Genomic DNA, 19,790 nt, shown 5'->3' with positions numbered 1-19,790 from the left:
AAGATAAAGTGGGCATCCACTCAGCTGTGGATAAAAAAGCAGGGCTTATGGCGCATGCCTCAGCTGATGCATTGATTTCCTCACTGGATGACAAATGGTTCCCACCCACTCAGACCATTTCGTCTGTCTCTTTTCAGACGCAGACAGTAGAAAAGCAACTACATTACATTCATGGGTATGTGCAGTGCTTGTCTACAACACTGACATACATTTCTTAATCTCGTTTTTAACATGGCTGCTTATTCATACCCATCAGTTCCCTTTTTTAAAACACCAGTACTTCTAGAATAGCCATATCACAATTGAACAATTTCAATAAATTCTCTAATTATTATTATTTTTTTTACCCAACATAATAGTTTTCAAAAAGAGTATAAACAGTATACCTAGCATAGGTTTGCAGAGGCAGTCTATTTCATGTTATTTATAAATGGGAACATCTGAAGTGAAATGTTTGATTTTGATATTCAATATTCTACAGCTGGAATATTGATGACGTTCCGATTTGTCAGTCTACATAAAAATAGACCAGTGTTCATCTTAAACGTAACATAGCATGATAAGAGCCATCACTGTCAAAATTATTTCGGTAACTTCAGTGAAGTACTAAGCATGCATTTACTCACATCGACGCATAAAAACACTGAGTAAAATAAGACAATAGGGGGAAAAAAAAGGCAAAGGCAGGTGCATTCTCTCTGGATTTTATTCTTTAGGAAGAGATCTGTTTGGAATTACAAAATGCACTGGTAGAAATAGCGGTGAGACTGGCCGAGAGTGAGAAAGGTTAGAGAGTGTGAGAGATAAGAGTTAGAGAGGGAGGGGGGGAAAAAACAGAGTACGTTAGTGAAGGATCAAAGGTCCAACAGCCAGTTAGAACAAGCACATCAACAGATTTGGCTAGCTCCTGCACCCCTTGATCCTCACATGAGTAGATAGGAGAATACACCGTCTTCAGAACTGTGTTATTTATTCTCTCTTTTTCATTAAAAACAGTTATTTTTTTATTTTATTTTTTGCGGTGTCCTGAACTTGGATGTGTTGTGTCTCAACCCCATAAATGAAGAAAAGAAACAAGACTTTGACTCTTACCAAAGTCTCTTCAGTGTTTTCATTTTTTTTTTTTACTTTTTGTCTTTTTTGTTTTCAAAAATAGAAGAAAAAAAGAAACATTGCTTTTTTTTTTTTTTTTAAAAACATCTATCTATTTATATATCTTTTTTTTCTTATTTCTCTGAATTAATTAATGTGCTTTTTCTTTTCTGTCCTGAAGATGACTTTTAACCCACGGTGTGGCATGCACATAGCACATGCATTTCTGGAACTAGATTTTTTTTTTTTTCTTTTTTGATATCTTTTATACTTAAAAAAAAATCAATCAAACAAACAAAAAATACGTTTTTCCTCCCCATTGCGACTTTACATTGCTTTTTGAAGAACTCGTGTGGTTAATCAGCGTGTTAGTGGATTTTACTGCAGCATATACACAAAGATGGAAAAGTGAATGCTCAGGTTTTGCACGTCTCATTCAAAGGTTTGACTGACAGCACACACGCTCACAAACACGGATAATCGCAAACTGTCACAATGATATGACAGACATGTTCAGAACTTGGAAAAAAGGATTTCTGCTGACAAAGCATAGAAAACAAAAGCAAGCACAAGAAATAAAACTTCAGTGATCCCAAACACATTCACCCGTGTACACACATACTAGCAAAAAGCTCACTTCCACACACCACAACCAGGAGCTACATACCTAGTTGCTTTCTGATTTTTATTATTTTTTTGTCTTCAGTGTAGTGATGTGAAAAGTACTTGTTCGTGACATCCCACTAAGGCTGGAAAGACACTAATAGGCAGTTTTTATTTTTCATTTCTGTTTTTGTTTTTGATGCATTCTCTGGTCAACGTGTGATAGGCCTCCAGGTTAAAAACGTTGGTCAACTTAAAAACAATAAACGGGAAAACAACAGTGCTCTGGGGCTGACAGCGGTGTGCGTTGGTGACCGGGGTTGTTTTGAGGCACACAGAGAAACACGCCGACAAGGAATCGGAAGCCACACGGGAGCATAACACTCAGAACCCAGGTGATTTCCAGAATATCAGCAAAAGCCCAAAACGTCATTTCTCCAACCCGTCTGAACTTTGCTACAGTGTAGTTCACTCACCTGCTGACAAGGTGAGCGCTGATGAGGTGGCCTGGAGGTGAGAGAAAATGCTACAGGCACAACGCTCCCTCAAACGTAATTGAATTTTACTGTCTTATGGCACCCCCTGGAGGTCGCCAGCGGTGTCAAACATTTTGGATTTATCACCTGCCTGAGAGAGCTAACAACACCTGACTGCAGACACAGAAACTGGCAGAGTTCTGCTGACGGGTGGGATCAGCTTCAAGATAAAAACATGGTTTTATAAAGATTTCAGACATATAAAACAGAAAGTTATTATTTTCTTTATCTTATTTATTACAACAGCCCCACCCTTCTTTTGCTATGCATTGGGAAACTGGTTTTCAAGTGGAAATATCTGGACAGTTAGTGTGGACCTTAACAAAGCAACTCTTTTTGAAAACATAAATTTGTAAAGGGAGTGGTATCAATAAATTTTGTAATTTGAATGCTTTATAAGCGTCACACATTTTAATATTCTTTAACTGCATACCTTTTTAGACAACACAACCTCATAATCATTTACATTTATATGAATTGTCCAAAAGACTAGGTTGTCTTTGTACATTGTAAGGCAAAGCTGATGTATTTATATATTTAACATAAATATAATAGATTACTAATCAGAGGAGATGTGATTAAGCAATAATTTGCATTTTGTTATGTTTTTATATTAATCTCAAGAGTTGTTATTATCACTGCTGCAGACAGTTGAGTGGTAAGACAGGATTAATGGATAATTAACACATAACTATGTCCAAAAATACTGGCAGTAATCTTTCAAAATACTGTCATAATAAATTGATACATTTCTAATATCAGTCCTGCAAAGACACCTCTGTTGTGTATTTGTGAATCTTTATTAGACATAAAACTGAAAGTTTGCATTCATTTTGTGCACATCTTGGAGCGATTTGCCATTTGAAAATGTTTAAGCTTGCTGAAGAATAAAGGGGACAGAATTACAAAACTACATTACCTTCCTTGTTCTAAGACCACGCTTTAGATCTCCTGTTCAGAATAACAGTTTCTAATAGAAACAACCTTCAGATTTTGCATCTAAAGGTGGCATACAATGATGTTAGTAGCCTTTTGAGAATTTTTTGAGGTACCCATTATTTTTGTCTTTTCAGTAAATAAAATACATACATAAATAAATGGATGAATAAAACAGTAATGTTGAAAATCTATAAAAATCCCCCTTAAAATGAAAACATTACATGCTCTTATCCATTTTCCCCAATCTTGCTTTTTTTTTAGTAAAATGTTTAATGGTGCTGAACAATTTACACAGCCTCATCCCTTGTTTTAAATTAGGCTCACCTCAGGCAAAGGTGTGGATTAGATTATTCGGCATGTTCCCACTCTAGATATTATCCGTCCGACTACCACTGAATCTGCATACCCCCAGAGCTCCTTGAGATTCTGTGTCTGTCACTAGAGCCATCTCGAAAGAGGGGCCAAGCAAACATCCTTCTCCCACAGCATGTCTGAGTGTTAGAGGTCCACCAAAGGGTTGGAAAAAGGATTACCTGAGCTCCAAAAAAAAAAAAAAAAACAAAACAAAACACAGAGCATCCATCTCATTCTCACAATCACTAATCAAATACAAGCAATTACATTAGCAGTTTATCCAACATTTCCCTCGGAGACGAAGAAAAACAAAGATGAAGAGTTTCTCTCCTTTCTGTGCCTTTCTATTGGTCTCTTTCTCTCTGATACCTCTGTTTGAACCCCAAACCCTGGAAGACTTTAAGATTTGAGTTACTGATTTGTCTGACTTTTCACCACCACTGAACCCACGTTACAAATAACCTAAAAAAAAAAAAAATCAATCCATGTTAAGTTTACCCTGCTACCCATTATATCATAACGGCATGATGACGTTTGTTACAAAAAAGTTACTTTCACTAAAAATATGTGCAATTCCAGCTGTATCAGTGGCAGGCATTTGGCACAGAACGGACAGTTGACAAGCAAGCAAAACTCCCACCCCTCCCACCACACCCACCCGCAGATAAACATACACTAACTATCCGATTTCCCTTGTAGCCCTCTGTCGTTTGATTTTTATTGAAAATGAAGGTACGGCAAGAGGAATGTCATTCAGAGCACAAAGAGAGAAACAGAAAGTATTTTTCAGTAAAAAAGAGAGAAACCCTACAGACCACAACGGAAAGGAGGAGAGACCCCCGTCCTTCCAAACAGACAGTAGATTCTCATTGTTTGTATCATTAGTATTCTTTTGTAGCATTCATGCAGGATTCCATAAAGTGTTACAACTCCGCAAGTCTTAAAAAAACGAAGCTGTGTGGGGTGCAACAGAAGATTCAAGCTTCGATGTTCTGAAGAAGAAGAAGAAGAAGAGGAGGAGGAGGAAGAATAAGAAGCAGCCGCAGGAGTAGAACAAGAAATACTGCAGAAAACAGTTATTTGTTTTTTGTTGATGAAATCCTTCCTCGTTTTTTTTCTTGGTCATGGGATGAGGTTGGATAAAGTTTTTTTTTTTCTGTCTCTGAGAGGAGTGTGTTAAATATTCCCAACACACCCATCCGGTCCTCTGGCTTTTTTTGACAGAGAGACGTTTCACCACCCCTGCAACACTTCCCAACTCTCCCACCCACTTAGCCTTCTTACCATTTACAGGCAGAGGGCTTGTTGTCAGATTTAAAAACACAGATGATAAAACTCATCAATATTTCATTGGTGGCTGGGAGGGTTGGATTAGACTATTTTTGCAGCTAACTCAATAGTTAGCCTCAAGAAAACATTATAAAAGGAAAATAAAAGGTTGTTCCTTTTGCTCTGACTTTAAAGTGTCTTTTATCGAGTCGCAACTCTTGACATCTTGTAAGTGGCTATAGCTCATTGCCAGAGGCATAAATTAAGACACAAAGAGTAGTGTCTATCATTTCTCCTCCCATCTTAAAAAGAACTTAAATCTGAGCTTGGTCTCTTTTGGCATCAAGAGATGATCAACAATGCAAGCAGAACACAAAAGTTGTTGCTTCTTGTTTCTCCAGACTCAACCTTTGCCTTCTCGCTATGTCTATTTTACGCTGATAATCTTTTCATCCCGTGAAGCGTCCACGTGGCACCCCGAGAAGTTGGGGTGACTAAAACTAATAACCAGATGAAAAAGAAAGGTTGTGGTTTCCCTTGGCAGTCACTGCTCTGGCTAGGAGCTCTCTTTTTTTTTCGAGTCTATTGATTATACATCCCTCCCCGTCCCCGGGGGCTAGCACCAATCGTCTTCCTCCCTGTCACCATAGGGTTCGTGCAGTCCCTTGCGGGGACCCCTCGGATGCCCAGCCGGAGGAGGAACCTTGTGAGGCCCAGTGTGTGGAGGTCCATGGAGGTGTGTGGAAGGGGATGACGATCGGTAGCCATTTGGTAGGCGGCGCTGGGCAGCAGGCTGAACCTGGTTCTGCACAGGCCCAGTCAGGGCAGTGGTGGGAGGAATCGCGTGGCTGACAGTTCTGGGTGAGGTGCGAGTGGGCTGCGGGTGGGGGTTGTTCACCGGATGAGGCTGTGAAGGAGGAAGGGGGTGGGGGTTGTGAGGCTGTGGTTGTGTGGGAGGAGGCAGAGGGTGGTTAGCGTGGGGGTGAGGGTTTCCACTCTGCATGGCACTTGGCTCGTAGGCGGGTGGTTCATGGTGTGGATCATAGTCCTGGTACTCCTGATTGTAGAAGCAGCCTTCCCCTTCCATGGAACCGCCTCCTCCACCTGAGTCACCCCAGCGTAGTGGGGGATGATGACTCTGGCGGGGTGTGCCATGGTGGGCCATTGGGACTCCAGCTGGGGGTGGACCCTGCCCTTGAAGAGGCTCTGGAGAAAAGTGGTGGGGACCTGGGGCTGGGGGTCTGCCCTGCGGTCCCCCAGGAGGAGTGGGCATGGACTTACGGACTACAGGGGAGTACGTGACATGGGGTCGGGGTGTGGCAGGGGTCTGAGGCAACTGTCGGCGACCTCTCCGTGGTGTACTGGTTCCCGAGGTCGATGGAACTGGACTTCCGCTGACTGAACTACTGCCCTACACAAAAAGTGAAATAAAGCAAATAAAAAAAACGAACCACAAATTCAAAGACACAACATGTAGAACAAAGCAGAAGATGAAGACAGAGGATAAAACAAACAGAGAAGGAGTAAGAGGGATGCAAGAAAGACAGAGGAAGCCAAATAGAGAAGCAAGGGAAGACAAGAACAAGATTTAAGAGCAACAACAAGAAGAAAAGCCCTGATCATGATGTTTGTGGAAGAAAAAAATAAATAAAGGCATCAAAGAGCAGCAGAGCAGTGGATAAACAGGAGTAGAAGATGTGAATATAAGAGATGAGATTCCAAACAGCACCATACAAAGAGAAGCAAAGATGTCATGCAGAGGAAAGAAAAAAAAAGACGACAGAAGAAAAAAAAGTTAAAGGGTTGATTTGCAGACCAGCAAACACAGCAGAGTGTAAGTATTGAGAATAAAAACAGAAAACATATTTTGTTCACTAGAATTAACTTTGTTGTATTTATCCACTGTATAAAGACCTACAAGGCCATTTTTCAAGAAAAGCAACATTTAGTGGTGGGATGTGATAAGACAGTAGCAAGATAAGAATATTAGGCAGCTGGTCACAGCATCAAGGTAGTCAAATATACATTTTCATTAGAGAAGCACTGAGAAATTAGTTGAGAATCCAATCATTTTAAGCTTGATAGGCACCATGCTTAATCTAAAATGGTTTCCTGTGCATTTCAGTAGGACAACAATTTAAGGACAACTCTGCGTTGCACAGCTTTCATTCAGCTTGCAGATAGATAACAGTGTTGGTAGAATAGGACGTCCCAATTTTGGGAGGACAAAACTTATTAGATAGATGCATCTCTAATTTTAATGAGTATTTGCTGGATTGTTGGAGACATACTGACTTCATCAAACATACATGCCTCAATAATATATTTTGCATTATTATTGTCACAATAATGCATCAGTTTATGTGAATGTAGTAGTACATAAAAACATTAAAAACTTTTTTTGTGACATTTTCAAGACAAAATCGCCTCTGATTTAATAGCAGCATAACTGACAAACTTTTTTTTTGGTCTCAGTCAATCTTTTATCAAGTAGATAGTATCCTTCTGGAAAGGATATGATTTACAGGACATCTATGTATCTTGGGTCTTTTTATCATTTGATAATATATAAGGTAGCTGCCATCAAATTAGAAACACTGAAATTCATAGCACACAAATATCAAATCAGTGGCTTTACATGCAGGAACTAAATGACCCTGGAGCCCACCTGTCTGTGCGGAACGTTCTCACGGCCCTCGCTGGGTGATCGCGACCAGCGCCGTTCCCGGTCTCTATCCCTCTCCCGGTCATGCTCCCTGTCCCGGGAGTGTCTGTGTCCATATTCGCCACCGCGTTCTGGCACGTAGCGTTCCTTGTCCACGGAGCCGTGGTGGTGGTGATGATGGTGGTGGTGCTTACGGTCTTTGGATCGACCCCGGTCTCGGTCGCGGTCCTTCTCTTTCGATGTGAGGTCACCAGACTGTGTGGTCGTGCTCAGGTCTGTGCCCGGGCAACATGTTGGATTTATTATCAGTGTGTTAAAAACACATGATTTAGTTTACAAATCAAATCTTTGTATCACCTAAAAGCAACAGATGTAAATGTACTTGTTTTATTTTCCCTGACCTGTGTCAATTTCACTGTAGCGACAGAGGGACCTCTCAGACGCTCGATGACTGCGATCCTTTCGCCGGTGTCCGTGTCTGGAAGCTCTCCCCTCCTCGGGTATTGAACACTCCATGTGGTAATCATCTCCTTTGTCTCTGTGTCCTCGCCCAGACCTGCTGTGGCCCAGAGATGAGGCGGACCGCTTCATTGGACTGTTGTCACTGATGGTCTAAGAAAGAAAGAGAGCCCACCAAGAGATGAAGAGAAAGTTTCTTGTAACCGTCAAGATGGCGTTTTTGTTTGTATGCTAAATTTTTATGCAATCCCCTTAGAATTTCTTAAAAACTCATCTAAACTTAAAGACTATTGCAATTGCTAGTGCCACAAGCATGCTCTCTCAAAATCCACTTTATGGCAAATGAAATTCATAGGGTAGGGATCTGCAAAGCAGCCTATTGGGCAGGTTTGATCTAAACCCTGAGATGTTGTGATTCCTGCCATCTAGAAAAATACCTAACACAATATTAAATACTGAAAAGAGAAACCTGATAAAATTGTGAGCATCTATTAATAATAACATGTTTTTGCTAGCAGCACTACAATATTTCTATCATCTTCACTGCATCGGTGAGAAAGTAGTTTCTTTAAAAATAGTGTCACGGACATCATCAGGTTTCTGGTTCATTTTACAGGAAGATATTCCAGACAAAAAAAAAACAAAAAAAAACTGTCAGGCACTGAAGCTATGTTCTTCATATATAGCTACAGTGTGCGACAGATACGTCCTTTACAAGGTAAAGGACTCAGTTCAATTAGGATTTTTGTCTTTTCTGCAGATTCAGAAACGTCTGAAGAAGAGGCATTGGGTGGAAATAAATGGTTACTTACTATAAATTGCAGTCCCCTATTTCATAAAAAAACAAGCAACAAATAACACAAGAATTACAATAAGAGGAGATTTGGCAAACAGCCATGCCTTTCATGCTTCTTTGATTTGCTTAAAAAAAATAAAAAAATACAAATTGAAGACTCATTACAACTTGCAATACTTCCCCATCTTCACTCAGAATTGCCCTGAGCATGGCACATTCCAGATGGCAAATTAATTTTCTGTTTCTATGTCACATGTGCTTTCCCAAAGTCATGCCTACACTGGAGTTGTTTCAGTTCATCTGATGGACGTTTTTGTTTGAGGAAGGAGTGCCTAAGCAGCGCATTTGGCTGAAAACTATGATCATCTTACCTTGGAACTAGGTAAGATGATCAGCAAAGCTGACCTAAATTTGAGTTCTAGACAGCAAAATATGTCAGCAGAATATAGTACTTTTAACAACTTAAATTCCTTTGTTCTAATTGTCCTTAAATTTCATACTCTATCCCTCTCAAGCAAACATGCATACACATTTTTGTTTGAGACATTTCTTTTCCTCAAGTTTCTTGCATGCAGGTTGAGCAATGCTGAGTGCAGACTAGGGTACAAACGGGGGAACCGTCAACATCGTTACAGTTAAGCAGACAGGTTTGAGGACACACAGCAACAAAGCAGTGGCAGCAGCTGAGCAAAGAGAGACAGAGTCATAAGATCCAGAGAAAGTAGTTTGAAATATAGCTAAAGAGAGGGGTCAGGCAAACTTCTGCCCAATTCCAAACTTCAAACTGTAAAGTACTACTACTTTACTACTACTTCTACCAGTTTGGAAACTGGGCTGGCGTAATATTTCATGCTTTTATAACTCCCTCTCAGATAACCTTCCCATATAATAATGCATGATAGACACAACATGAAGACATCACATATAAGGGAGGGGAGGGGGGGAATCAACGAAGAGACTGAGAATGATTGAGAGGAACGAACAACAGAAGACAGGGTACATACACTGAGGTTACTGCCACGGTGCTTCCCTTTCCTCCGCTGCTGGATGAGCACAAAGAAAACACGCGCACACACACACACAGAGCCACAAATACACCAGAGGTATGGTCACACACGGAGCAAACCCACAAAACCAAGAGAGGGGCAAGGGGACGATTAAAGGAAAGAAGGACAGTTGGAAACATGAGACAGGATACACCAAAAAACAAGTAAAAACAAAGGGATGTTAGTGGGGAAGATTCAGCACAGACAAAGATGGAGTGCCACCATGAAGAAAAGAGACAGACACAGAAAGAGAAGGAGGGAAAGATTAGACACCAAAGCAGCAGAGATGGTGAAAGAAACAACACTTAAAACAAACACTGGGAGTGGTATCCACCACAACAGTGCCTCAGCGACACTCAAATTGTCACTAAGGTGCAGTTTTGATTGGCTAAATAGAATTTGTTTGCCTGACTTCCTTTAAGTTTGTTAGAAAGCCTAATCTCAATTTATCATGTCAGGCAAATATAGAGTACTTTGCAAAAATATTGGCACAATTTTTTCCCCTAATAATCACAAACGTGACAATGTTTTATTGGAATATTATGTGACAGACCAACACAAAGAGGCTACCAAATTGTGAAGTGGACGGGAAAGGATCTGAAGTATCATTTCCATAAAGTTCCATACATTTTAATTTAAGCCAAGGACAAGCTATATGATTTATGGCCCAATTTTACCTCCAAAAATACAGATATCTGAACAACCAAGACAAAAACAAGAGTCTGTCTGAAGTCTGAATATATCTTTTATTACCACGACCTACCAGCATGTCTGTTTCTTGAAAGAGTCACACTCACAAGAATTTCCATGAGAGCTCGATACGTTCAGTTGGCTTTAGTTCTTTTTCAAAATCCTGCAGTGAGTGATTCCTCAGCAGGAAAACTTGTTAAGCATGAGATCCTCAGTTTTTCAGTCGAGGAAACAAAAACCAGTCCTGTTAGGGTGAACTCGTAATTTTTTCAAAATCTGTGACGAGTGTGAAAATCTTGTACGTAATGTTTTGGAATCACCCATCCAGACAACTGAGTGGAAACTGAGCTAAGGATTAGGGTGATGACAAGGAGGCCTGCAGACCTCAAAGCCAGGGAGCTAATGTGCCACTTTTTAATGAAATGTAAATAAAAACATGCACATTATTTCTTTTGAATTAAATCCAATTACATTGTTTTATCAATGTAAATGGTAAAACATTCACATAGTTTGAGGCTAGATTTCTGGACATGAAATCTTGTCTCATGTCATGTCCAGAATTATGGGCTTATTCGGCTTCTGTGAGTAAACACCTTGTAGAATCATCTTCTACTGCAAATATTTACCAGCTTTACAGACCTAGAAGCTACAGTGTTTGCAAAATCTTCTTTGCAAGAACCTTAAACTCAGTCAGATCCAAGGAACCTGTCTGGGAACAGCAGACAGGTTTCCCAACAGTTCTGACCAGATTCCCTGTCCCCGCTGGAGAATCACGTCCCCAAAGCATGATGCTGACACCACTATGCAGGAGTTTAGCTTTGTTTCAGCAATAGCTTTACTTCTGTCAGGTTTCACAATAGAGGTCTTTATTAACACTTTCTCCCAATTCAGCTGTAAACCTCTGCAGACGACAGATTAGAACCAATGGATTTCATTTAGACATATCTAACTGAAGTTGAACTTAATGCACTTTCCACACTTTTCAGGTAATAATTTTAACTATGGAGAGTTTTTTCACTTCATCTTTCACATAAAATCCCAACATAAACACTAAGTTGTGGTTCTAACGTGAGAAAATGTTAAAAAATGAAAGAAAGTGCTATGGATATTTTGCAAAGCACCATATTTCTGCATAAGCAATCAAAGATGCACTTCAGTTTTGGTTCTTGAGTGCCTGAAGGAACAAAAACAACCGCACATTGGCGACCACAGCGATGACAGTGGGCAAAACACCCACAAGTATGAATCTGCCTTCACAAATATTTACACTTTGATTTCAAATAGCAGCACACAGCAAAGCAGCAGGACCGACGTGACTCCAAGGGCACACAGAACAGTGAGATCACAGAAAACCTGCAAAGCACACACATGCACAACACACACCTGCACACCCCCCACACATGTTTAACCACACAGCATTATGCCTCTATTCCTAACAGTGAGTAATAAACCATTGCCTGTAGGGAAGAAACAATTTAATAAAACACAACTAAAAAAATAAGTAATTCTTTAGGTAGGGGGCCTAACAATTAGGCATAGAAGGACTAAATAAAAAGTTGGGCTAGGGGACCGTGTACGTGTTCAAAAAGGTTTTTTGTGTGGATGACAACCAGAGCACTCACTGATACATGAATGATGACAAAATGGATGATAGTGTGAGATAAAAAAACAAGTAAATCATGATTAAATACCATCATGCAGGTGAAAGTATAAACTGACAGTAAGAGGTCTGATTTTGACTTGCTAAGCAGAATTCTAGCAAGTAGGCAGCATCTGGTAAAACATTTCTATGTTTTAGCATATCCATGTTTTAGCCAGACAAATATCTTAATGGACAGGGATTTTCATGACAGTTAAGACACACTGATTGTTTCTGATTAAACGTGAATGTAAAACAGAAACCAGCAATTGCAGCAATTTGTCCAACGCTGTCTTAACATGTCCCCAGAATTTCTTCAGACTGGAACGTCAGGAGCAATTTTGTACTCAGACCTTGTAAGATGTAGTGGTGCTAAATAAAAGCAGGTGAGGCACGCACATGATGGGGGAGAAAATACAAAGACAGTGGAGAGGTGGGGATGCTGCTCACTTGGTTGTCGCCTGGGAGGCGGGGCATGGAAGCGGCCCTGCCGTGGCCTTCCATTGGCGGAAATTGCTCAGTATCCGAGATACCATCCTGCCCCATCTCTCTCATCTCTACCGTCTGTAAACAGAGCAGGAGAGCAGGAGATGGTGTGACTGGCTGCCATGATAGCTAACAGGGAGTAGGGGAACAGTTGGAAAATGTCTGGTACAGTAGAGAGCTTAAGGGTGGGAGAATTTGGAAAGCGTATGTACTGGAGCAGACTGCCACAGCGATTGAAATTTAAACACGGAATGACAGGAAGTACACTCCAAACAAAAGCTGCCATCAACTCAACTGAGTGGACAATGGGAGGAGATTTTTTCCTTGTTGAAAGGCTTTAATGACAAATAGCAGGAATGGATTTGAGGAGAAAGGCATGTGCAGCCCAAGGGACTTATGAGACAAACAACAATAAAGTTATCCAGACGCAATAGTGACACACTGCAGGCAGCAAAGAAAGTTGTGAAGAAAATGACAACTGCTGTTAAAGGTTAGTTTGCACACAAAGCAGTTAATGCCCAATTAAGCATCTTGTTTTTGTTGTCACAAGGCAAATTTGTCAACAATGTTGATGTGGGTTGATGTGATATTCTAGTTTTTAAAAAAATATATATCAAAATCTGACTTGCAGGAACGGTTGAACTATACATGTGTCAGTTGAAACCGTTTCAGACCTTAGTCAGTATAGAGGGATTGCTAAATCTGATGCAGACGCCACTGATTAGATCTAGGAGCACAACAAACATGAACATGAGTCACTTTGAAGACAAACACAAGATTGATGCATGTAGTTGTGTGCTTCCGGGAAGATACAGAAAGATTTTGAAAAACAATACAACTGACGAGAAAGACTTTGAGGATGAGACAGTTAAAAAAAATTTAAGTTTGGTGCAAATAAGATCATAGTTGGAAATGATTTAGCAAGGACAAAAAGCAAGTAAGAATGGTCTAGCAAGAACTGTCAACCCCTCTGTACCAAGGTAGCTTTGTTTTATACAGTAGAAAAATAACAACAGAAATAGGAAACTAAGGGAAACTAACATTCATGTATGGAACAAAGGATATTTCATATTACCTCAATTATAGGTTTGGTTTAGTTTCAGATTTAAATAAATACAGCAACAGTTAATGAAATCAATCCATTTAAGAATAGAAAATTACATAAAAAAACATTTTAAATATTATTTACAAAAGGACTAACATGCCTAATCGAAGTGCATATTTCAATTTACTGAGATGTACCTGCACTATACCTTCACTAAAATTTCCTTGAGGTTGAGGCTATTTCAGAAGATTTATATTAGTCTACTTCATCAATTTCAAAACAACTTTAGATTTTTGTTTGGGATCTCTGTGTCAATTTTGAGGTGATGCTCTGTTTGCATTATTTCACTCTGTACATTGTACAATACCACCAGTACCGAAAAAAGCCCTAACTGCAGGTACAGTGTGCGGAAACTTGAAACAGTGACACTTCCTATCGCTGTGTAGCAAAGGATGCATCTGCAGCTAAAAAAGGGTTGAGCTGTTTATGACTTTTTGGATTAACCGATAAATAATTGCATTGCAAAAGGCGCTCAACGGGAGAAACTTTGCCAATGGAGGAGTTCTGGGTAGAACATATTTACAGTCTGGTGTTTTACTATATTAATGCAAAATGTATATACTGTATGTTTTGCACAGTTTTGGCCTAATACCTGCTCTAAGTGTGTTGTTTTTGTAGCAGATATTCAGTCTGCATACGTCAGTAAATGATTAAACTACATTAGTTGGAGATTATTTAAATAATCAATTCATCACGTTTCAGACCTATATGACCAATTTCTACAGTCTGTTATTGTCCATGTTTGTTGAGGCAGTGCAAATTGTAGCCCCAGCTTCTTCTTCTGAGCAGTAGCACCATTTGCTATGGGTTTCTGCTGCTGTAACTCATCTGCTTCAAGGTTCTACTTCGACCCATTTTCTTCTGACAACAAGGTATTTTGTTTTAGACACAACTGCCGTTAGCTGGTTATTATTTATTTTCTGGACTATGAAATGATTGTGCTTTAAAATACTGTGAGATCAGCAGATTTTTCAGACCAGACAATCTATCATCAGCAATCATGATTTCAAGTCAATTACGTAAATCCCTTTCCTTCCCCATTCTGACAATTGTTATCTAATCAAATGACTGGTGAGTGTATGAATAGATTTAAACTTGTTAAAAAAGAAGTGTCAATAATTTCAAACTCATGCACTGAGTTTTTATTTCTGGGAAAATGGTTCAAACCTCATTAGAAACCAAACATCAATATGACATTCATGTCCATGGCGACTTCTAACTGAGAGTTCATCAAAATGTTACATACTCACTGACTCAAACTTGCACTTGATGAGGACGCATGATAACTATGTAGTGTTGTGCATTGCACTAAAGGTTTTCTAGGGTATGTCTTTTAAAACCGTCTACCTGTGAGTTGGTCATGCTTCCTAGGCCATCCTCAGAGTGCCCTTCAGGGCTCCAGCTGCCAACCTTCTGGGACATCTCCTTGGCACGAGCCGTCACCCATGACTGGCTCTCTGGGATCCCGCCCTCCACCGGCCTGTGACACCCACAGAAACACATCTTCCTGCTTTGATTTTCTTTAAAAAACTAACAGTGCGTCAAAAGGACTATTAACTCACAAGCTGTTGCCAGTATCTGTTGTCTCAGGCGGAGGCAAGGCGTTGTTGAGTCCTGGACCCCCATCCTGGGAGGGGGTTGGTGGCTCCACGCGCTGAAACAGTAATGGCGTTCGGTTCTGTTTGAGATATACAACATGGCCATCGCCAGCTATCAGGCAGACTGACAGGGAAATGCAGGGAAAAGGTGCAGAGCAGGAATATAAAGGAGGCAGTTGCCTAAAGCAAGGCCAGGCAAACAAAACCATGGGATCAAAGTAAAAAAGAGTAACTCTGGAACAAGTGATGCCCCACAGCTAGGTCAAGAAAGAAAAGAGAGAACATCGAGGAAGTTAAGCAACAGAGTGCTCTGTAAAGGTATAGAAGAAAGAAGAATTCACTACTGAAACCAGAGATTGACTAAAGAAAATAATCAGGGACCCTCTAGGGCAGTCATGTCCATTTCCAGTTGATAAGGGCCGGTGTCATAGTTTGAAGCAAGTTTTAAATTTGTCTCTGCTTCGACAGCCCGGATTTAAATGTTGTATCTCTTCCTCATAATGCCATCAAGTTTTAAAGCCCCTGTTAATAACCCACCAGTTCACATCAGGTCAGGTTTGAAGCAGAGACACACCTAAAAATTGCAGAAAGCCAGCCCTCGAACTCTTCAAAAGGATTTTGGGTTTCTTCTGAGAATCAGGTAATGATGAACATGGACAGAAGAGGCTAAACAAGATGCAACATGCTTCTGGATTAGTGGATGTAAGACTATAATTAAGGGAGCGATAAATTAGGGAAGATGATAAAGAAAAAAGTCAAATATGAAGTGCTACCTTTTTTGCCATTTATTTATTAGTAATCTTCTAAAGTTGTAAGATGATTGACAAAACGTATTTCACCTTGTTTCATATTTTTGTGCAAATTTATGAAAAAAAAAAAAAATCCATAAGAAGCTAAAATATTATTTTGAAACATCCAAGCTGTCTTGTTTATCCAATATTAAACCAAATGTAATTATGACAATAATTATGTACAAAATGTCCTTTAAAAATGAATTACTAGGATCCAAGTTTACAACTATAGCAACCTTGACTTATACAGTAGTTACTGTCTAGGTATTATGTAACGCATTTTACCAATTAGCATCAACCTTTTTATGTCTCCCATCACAACATACTTTAAGTTGACGGCTACTACCTCTTCATCTGTGCAGTTCAAGAGGGAGAAACGGTGAGTACAAACTTCGGCTTGGAGTTGACGTAATGTACAGTACAGACCAAAAGTTTGGACACAACTGTGTGTCCAAACTTTTGGTCTGTACTGTACGTAGCGAATGTCATCGTCATAGTGCTATTGATTATTTATAATTCTTGAAAAATTCTTAAGTAAACAAATTAAAATATGTCTGTAGTTAAAAAGTTAATGGCATGGGCAACTATGATCAGAAGGATTCCACATTTTTATTATTAAACTTCAATCTGTCTTAAGCGACAACAATTTTTCTTTTATTTCAGCATTTTATATTGTTATAAGTTTCACTCTCCACTTTAATAATGCAATGTAATTCTATTAAGGACCAGTAGGAGATCAAGAGGTAGAGCTGGTGCTCCTGACATCATGTTGCATGGGTCACATGAGGTGGAGACAGTCTGATAGTGTGTCATTTTGGTGAGAAGAATAAATATTAAAGTCAATGAATGAATGAGGGGAATTGTGAGGGGTTGGAGTCAAAGGGATAAAAATGAGGTAACAAATGCACCTAATGGTCATATTACTACATGCAGTTAATATGTGAAGCAGGCAAATATTGCTAATACAGTAACATAATCCTGTCAAGAAGTAAAACATTTCCACTCAGAAAATAGGCCCTCTAATGTTTCCAAACACCTTCAGAGGAACAATTATTAAATACAATAGCCATCATGTAGAGAGTGGTCACTCCACTTCCTTGACAAGTGTTTGAGTGCTGAGTTTAAGGGTAAAGGAGAATGCTTTTATGCAGTGCAAAACAGTCCAAGGTTAGGTAAGCAGATGCAATATCTTTGCAGGCAGTCAATATGGGAAAGATAATAGGGATTTTTTTTTAGGTATGGTCACCTTTGGGGCTGTGACAACACTGGAGGACAAAAATATGTGACCCGAATGTCACATTCTGAGCTTTGCTAAAGTTTTAAATCTCCACACCCAAATGTCAAAACCGAAATTGCTGTTATAGACTTTGGCCACAAGATGGCAGCAACGTGTTTACAGAAAGCGTTTCCCATCGTAGGAGCATTTACAAAGTCCTTCTCGTGACTTTTATTTATTTATTTTTTACTTATTGGGAAGTCCCGATTGGAACAGAGGCTGTCACAGCCCGCATTTGTAGAAATGAATCTACACACCTGTGGTCTTTATTTCAGCGCGTCAGTCTGCCTTTTAATTCAGGAGCTCAGAGGCAGGCGGGGCGTTACTTTACTAGAGACTGCAGTACCTGTTCATCACGAAGTGCCTGGGATCGTTTGATCTTGCTCTGGCGATAGTACTCCATGATCATCATGGCCGCGTAGATTTTCCCAACCGTCAAGTCTGTAGCTGCTGAGAGAATGACAAGTTACCCTGCAGGATTAGACACTTTGGTATGGGCCCTGAGCATGGAGGATGGTAAAGAAGAGCGAGGCATGCACAGAGTGTGCAACCTGCGCTTTACCACACAGAAACATACACAGATGGAGCAATAAGTCTTTTCACTGACAGATGGATAGAATAAAAAAAAAAAAGTTTCCTCAAATAGAATGGCTCTCAAAAGTATTAGAATTTCTGATTTTTGTGATGCAAAAGAAATTAAAACATGATCTTTTCAATTACTCAAATCATTTCGATTTTTTTTTCAAAATTAATGCAACATTTATTTTGTACAATTCAAATACAAATTAAACAAATCTGTTAAAGAAAAATATGAAGAAAAAAAACAGAAATAAAAAGTTGTGATAATCTTGTTACGAATTGCCCCTTTTCATTGATCCCAAATATTCTTGCAAAAAGGTCTTTAGTGCTTTTAAAAACAATTTCCAACAGCTTTGTTCGTTTTTCTGTTGAATTTTACAGTGTAGGTATGAAACATTAAATATTGAAAAAAAAAAATCAGAAATGATTTATCTTGTCTCATTTTTTTACATCACAAAAACATGCCATTTTAACAGGGGTGTGCAGACTTTTTGTATCCACTGTAAGTTGTGCTTGCTATTTTAAACAAAATGCCATGCAGTCCCTCATTGCCAGTATTGATGCATTCTATCTTTTTACAAGTTTTTAAGAGCAAGACTCATGCACTCATGACATTTCTCAATCTTTTGAACCACAAACAGCTTTAGAAATGTATTTACTCTGGGGGTGCTGTCATTGTAACTAGCACAGTTCCAAATCAAAGTCTTTGTTAGTGCATGCAGTACAAGCATTTACCAGTTTATCTCCAGCATTTAAGTCATCCAAATAATTTCTTCCGCTTTATGGTTAAGCGTGTGTGACATAAATTATGTTTACATATTTACACTGAGATAAACTTCTCAGGAAAAAGTGCACAGAAATACAAAGTTTATCAAACTTTATTCTGGGTACCAATAGAAGGAGAACACATTCCAACATGGGAACATTTACCACTGATTTAGGTTTTCCACTACAGCTGTTTCAGAGCTATCTCCTGTACTGATGTACTTCTTTACAAAATGCAAAAAAACAAAAAAAACAATGTAACTACAATATAAGACATCAAATGCCTGTAGTTTATGCTTTTAAATCTCTTTCTAGACTCTACATTTTTGTTGATCAGTGTTTCTTGGTCCTCATCTTTCAATATCTTGTAAATGTAATTAGCTCACGTACTGTGAAAGACCACTTGATGAAGAGCTGTTAAGGTAATAGAGACCTTTGTGTAAGGGACAGTGGACAAGGGAGGCAGCTAAAAGCATCCTGGACGAAGGCTGAAGAATCAAGTTTAGAAAACCACTTCAGTTGAGTAGCATAGAAGTTAATAACATAGATCACATTGTTTGTCGAATTATCCCTTAAAAAAGATGCAGGTATAACCTAACGGTGATCTGCATTTCTGTAATACCACAGATACTGCAAAATTGGAATTGAATAGTGTACAGTGTAGACTTGTATTATTTGGTGCAAAAACTACAAGAGCCAAAACAGGTTTACTGTTGATAGTTAGGGATGTATAGAAATGTCTTCTCAGTGTATAGAACTTAACATTTAGACTTGAGCTGTGGCTGCCTGGAGTGAAAAGACATCTATAGAGAGTTTATCTATAGTATGACACCCTCTGATTTCAGGCACAGATACAGCAAGAAATAGGAGATATGGTGTCTTTTGTATGTGTTTGTTTTGTGTGCAGAGTTGTGTTTTTATGTGGTTGCTTATTTGATGAAGGTACGTTATTATGTGTTGGGGGATCTGCCAGCTGATTCAGAGGGTGCAGCCGTGACAGAGACAGAAAGAGAGAGAGACTGACTGAGAAAAGCGGACCTCAGGTGGTGTGAAGTGAATCATCGTTGGAGCACTGGGTGCCATAAGGTGGCTGGACCAAGCC

The 19,790-nt window shown here is 39.4% G+C and overlaps 1 protein-coding gene across 12 annotated transcripts in view; it reads right to left on the bottom strand.

The window, feature by feature from the left end:
- Positions 1–688: 688 nt before the first annotated feature.
- The window catches only part of cacna1aa (calcium channel, voltage-dependent, P/Q type, alpha 1A subunit, a), an 89,957-nt gene continuing 70,855 nt past the window's right edge, over positions 689–19,790 (bottom strand). For 6 of the 12 annotated variants that reach the window (XM_032588163.1, XM_032588154.1, XM_032588155.1 and 3 more), the window contains 8 exons: positions 17,691–17,791; positions 15,242–15,357; positions 15,027–15,159; positions 12,539–12,652; positions 9,718–9,753; positions 7,860–8,070; positions 7,462–7,739; positions 689–6,204 (listed from right to left, as the gene is read on the bottom strand). In XM_032588163.1, coding sequence (XP_032444054.1) covers positions 5,410–6,204; positions 7,462–7,739; positions 7,860–8,070; positions 9,718–9,753; positions 12,539–12,652; positions 15,027–15,159; positions 15,242–15,357; positions 17,691–17,791 — 1,784 coding nt within the window. In that variant the 3' untranslated portion in view covers positions 689–5,409. Of the gene's footprint in view, positions 6,205–7,461; positions 7,740–7,859; positions 8,071–9,717; positions 9,757–12,538; positions 12,653–15,026; positions 15,160–15,241; positions 15,358–17,690; positions 17,795–19,790 lie in introns of all 12 variants that reach the window. The other 6 variants (XM_032588158.1, XM_032588159.1, XM_032588160.1 and 3 more) reach the window with 4 other exon arrangements.

Source organism: Xiphophorus hellerii, chromosome 16 (assembly GCF_003331165.1).
Source record: "Xiphophorus hellerii strain 12219 chromosome 16, Xiphophorus_hellerii-4.1, whole genome shotgun sequence".
NCBI lineage: Eukaryota > Metazoa > Chordata > Actinopteri > Cyprinodontiformes > Poeciliidae > Xiphophorus > Xiphophorus hellerii.
Note: the sequence above shows the minus strand (reverse complement) of the source record. Positions and strands in the feature narration are given on the sequence as shown.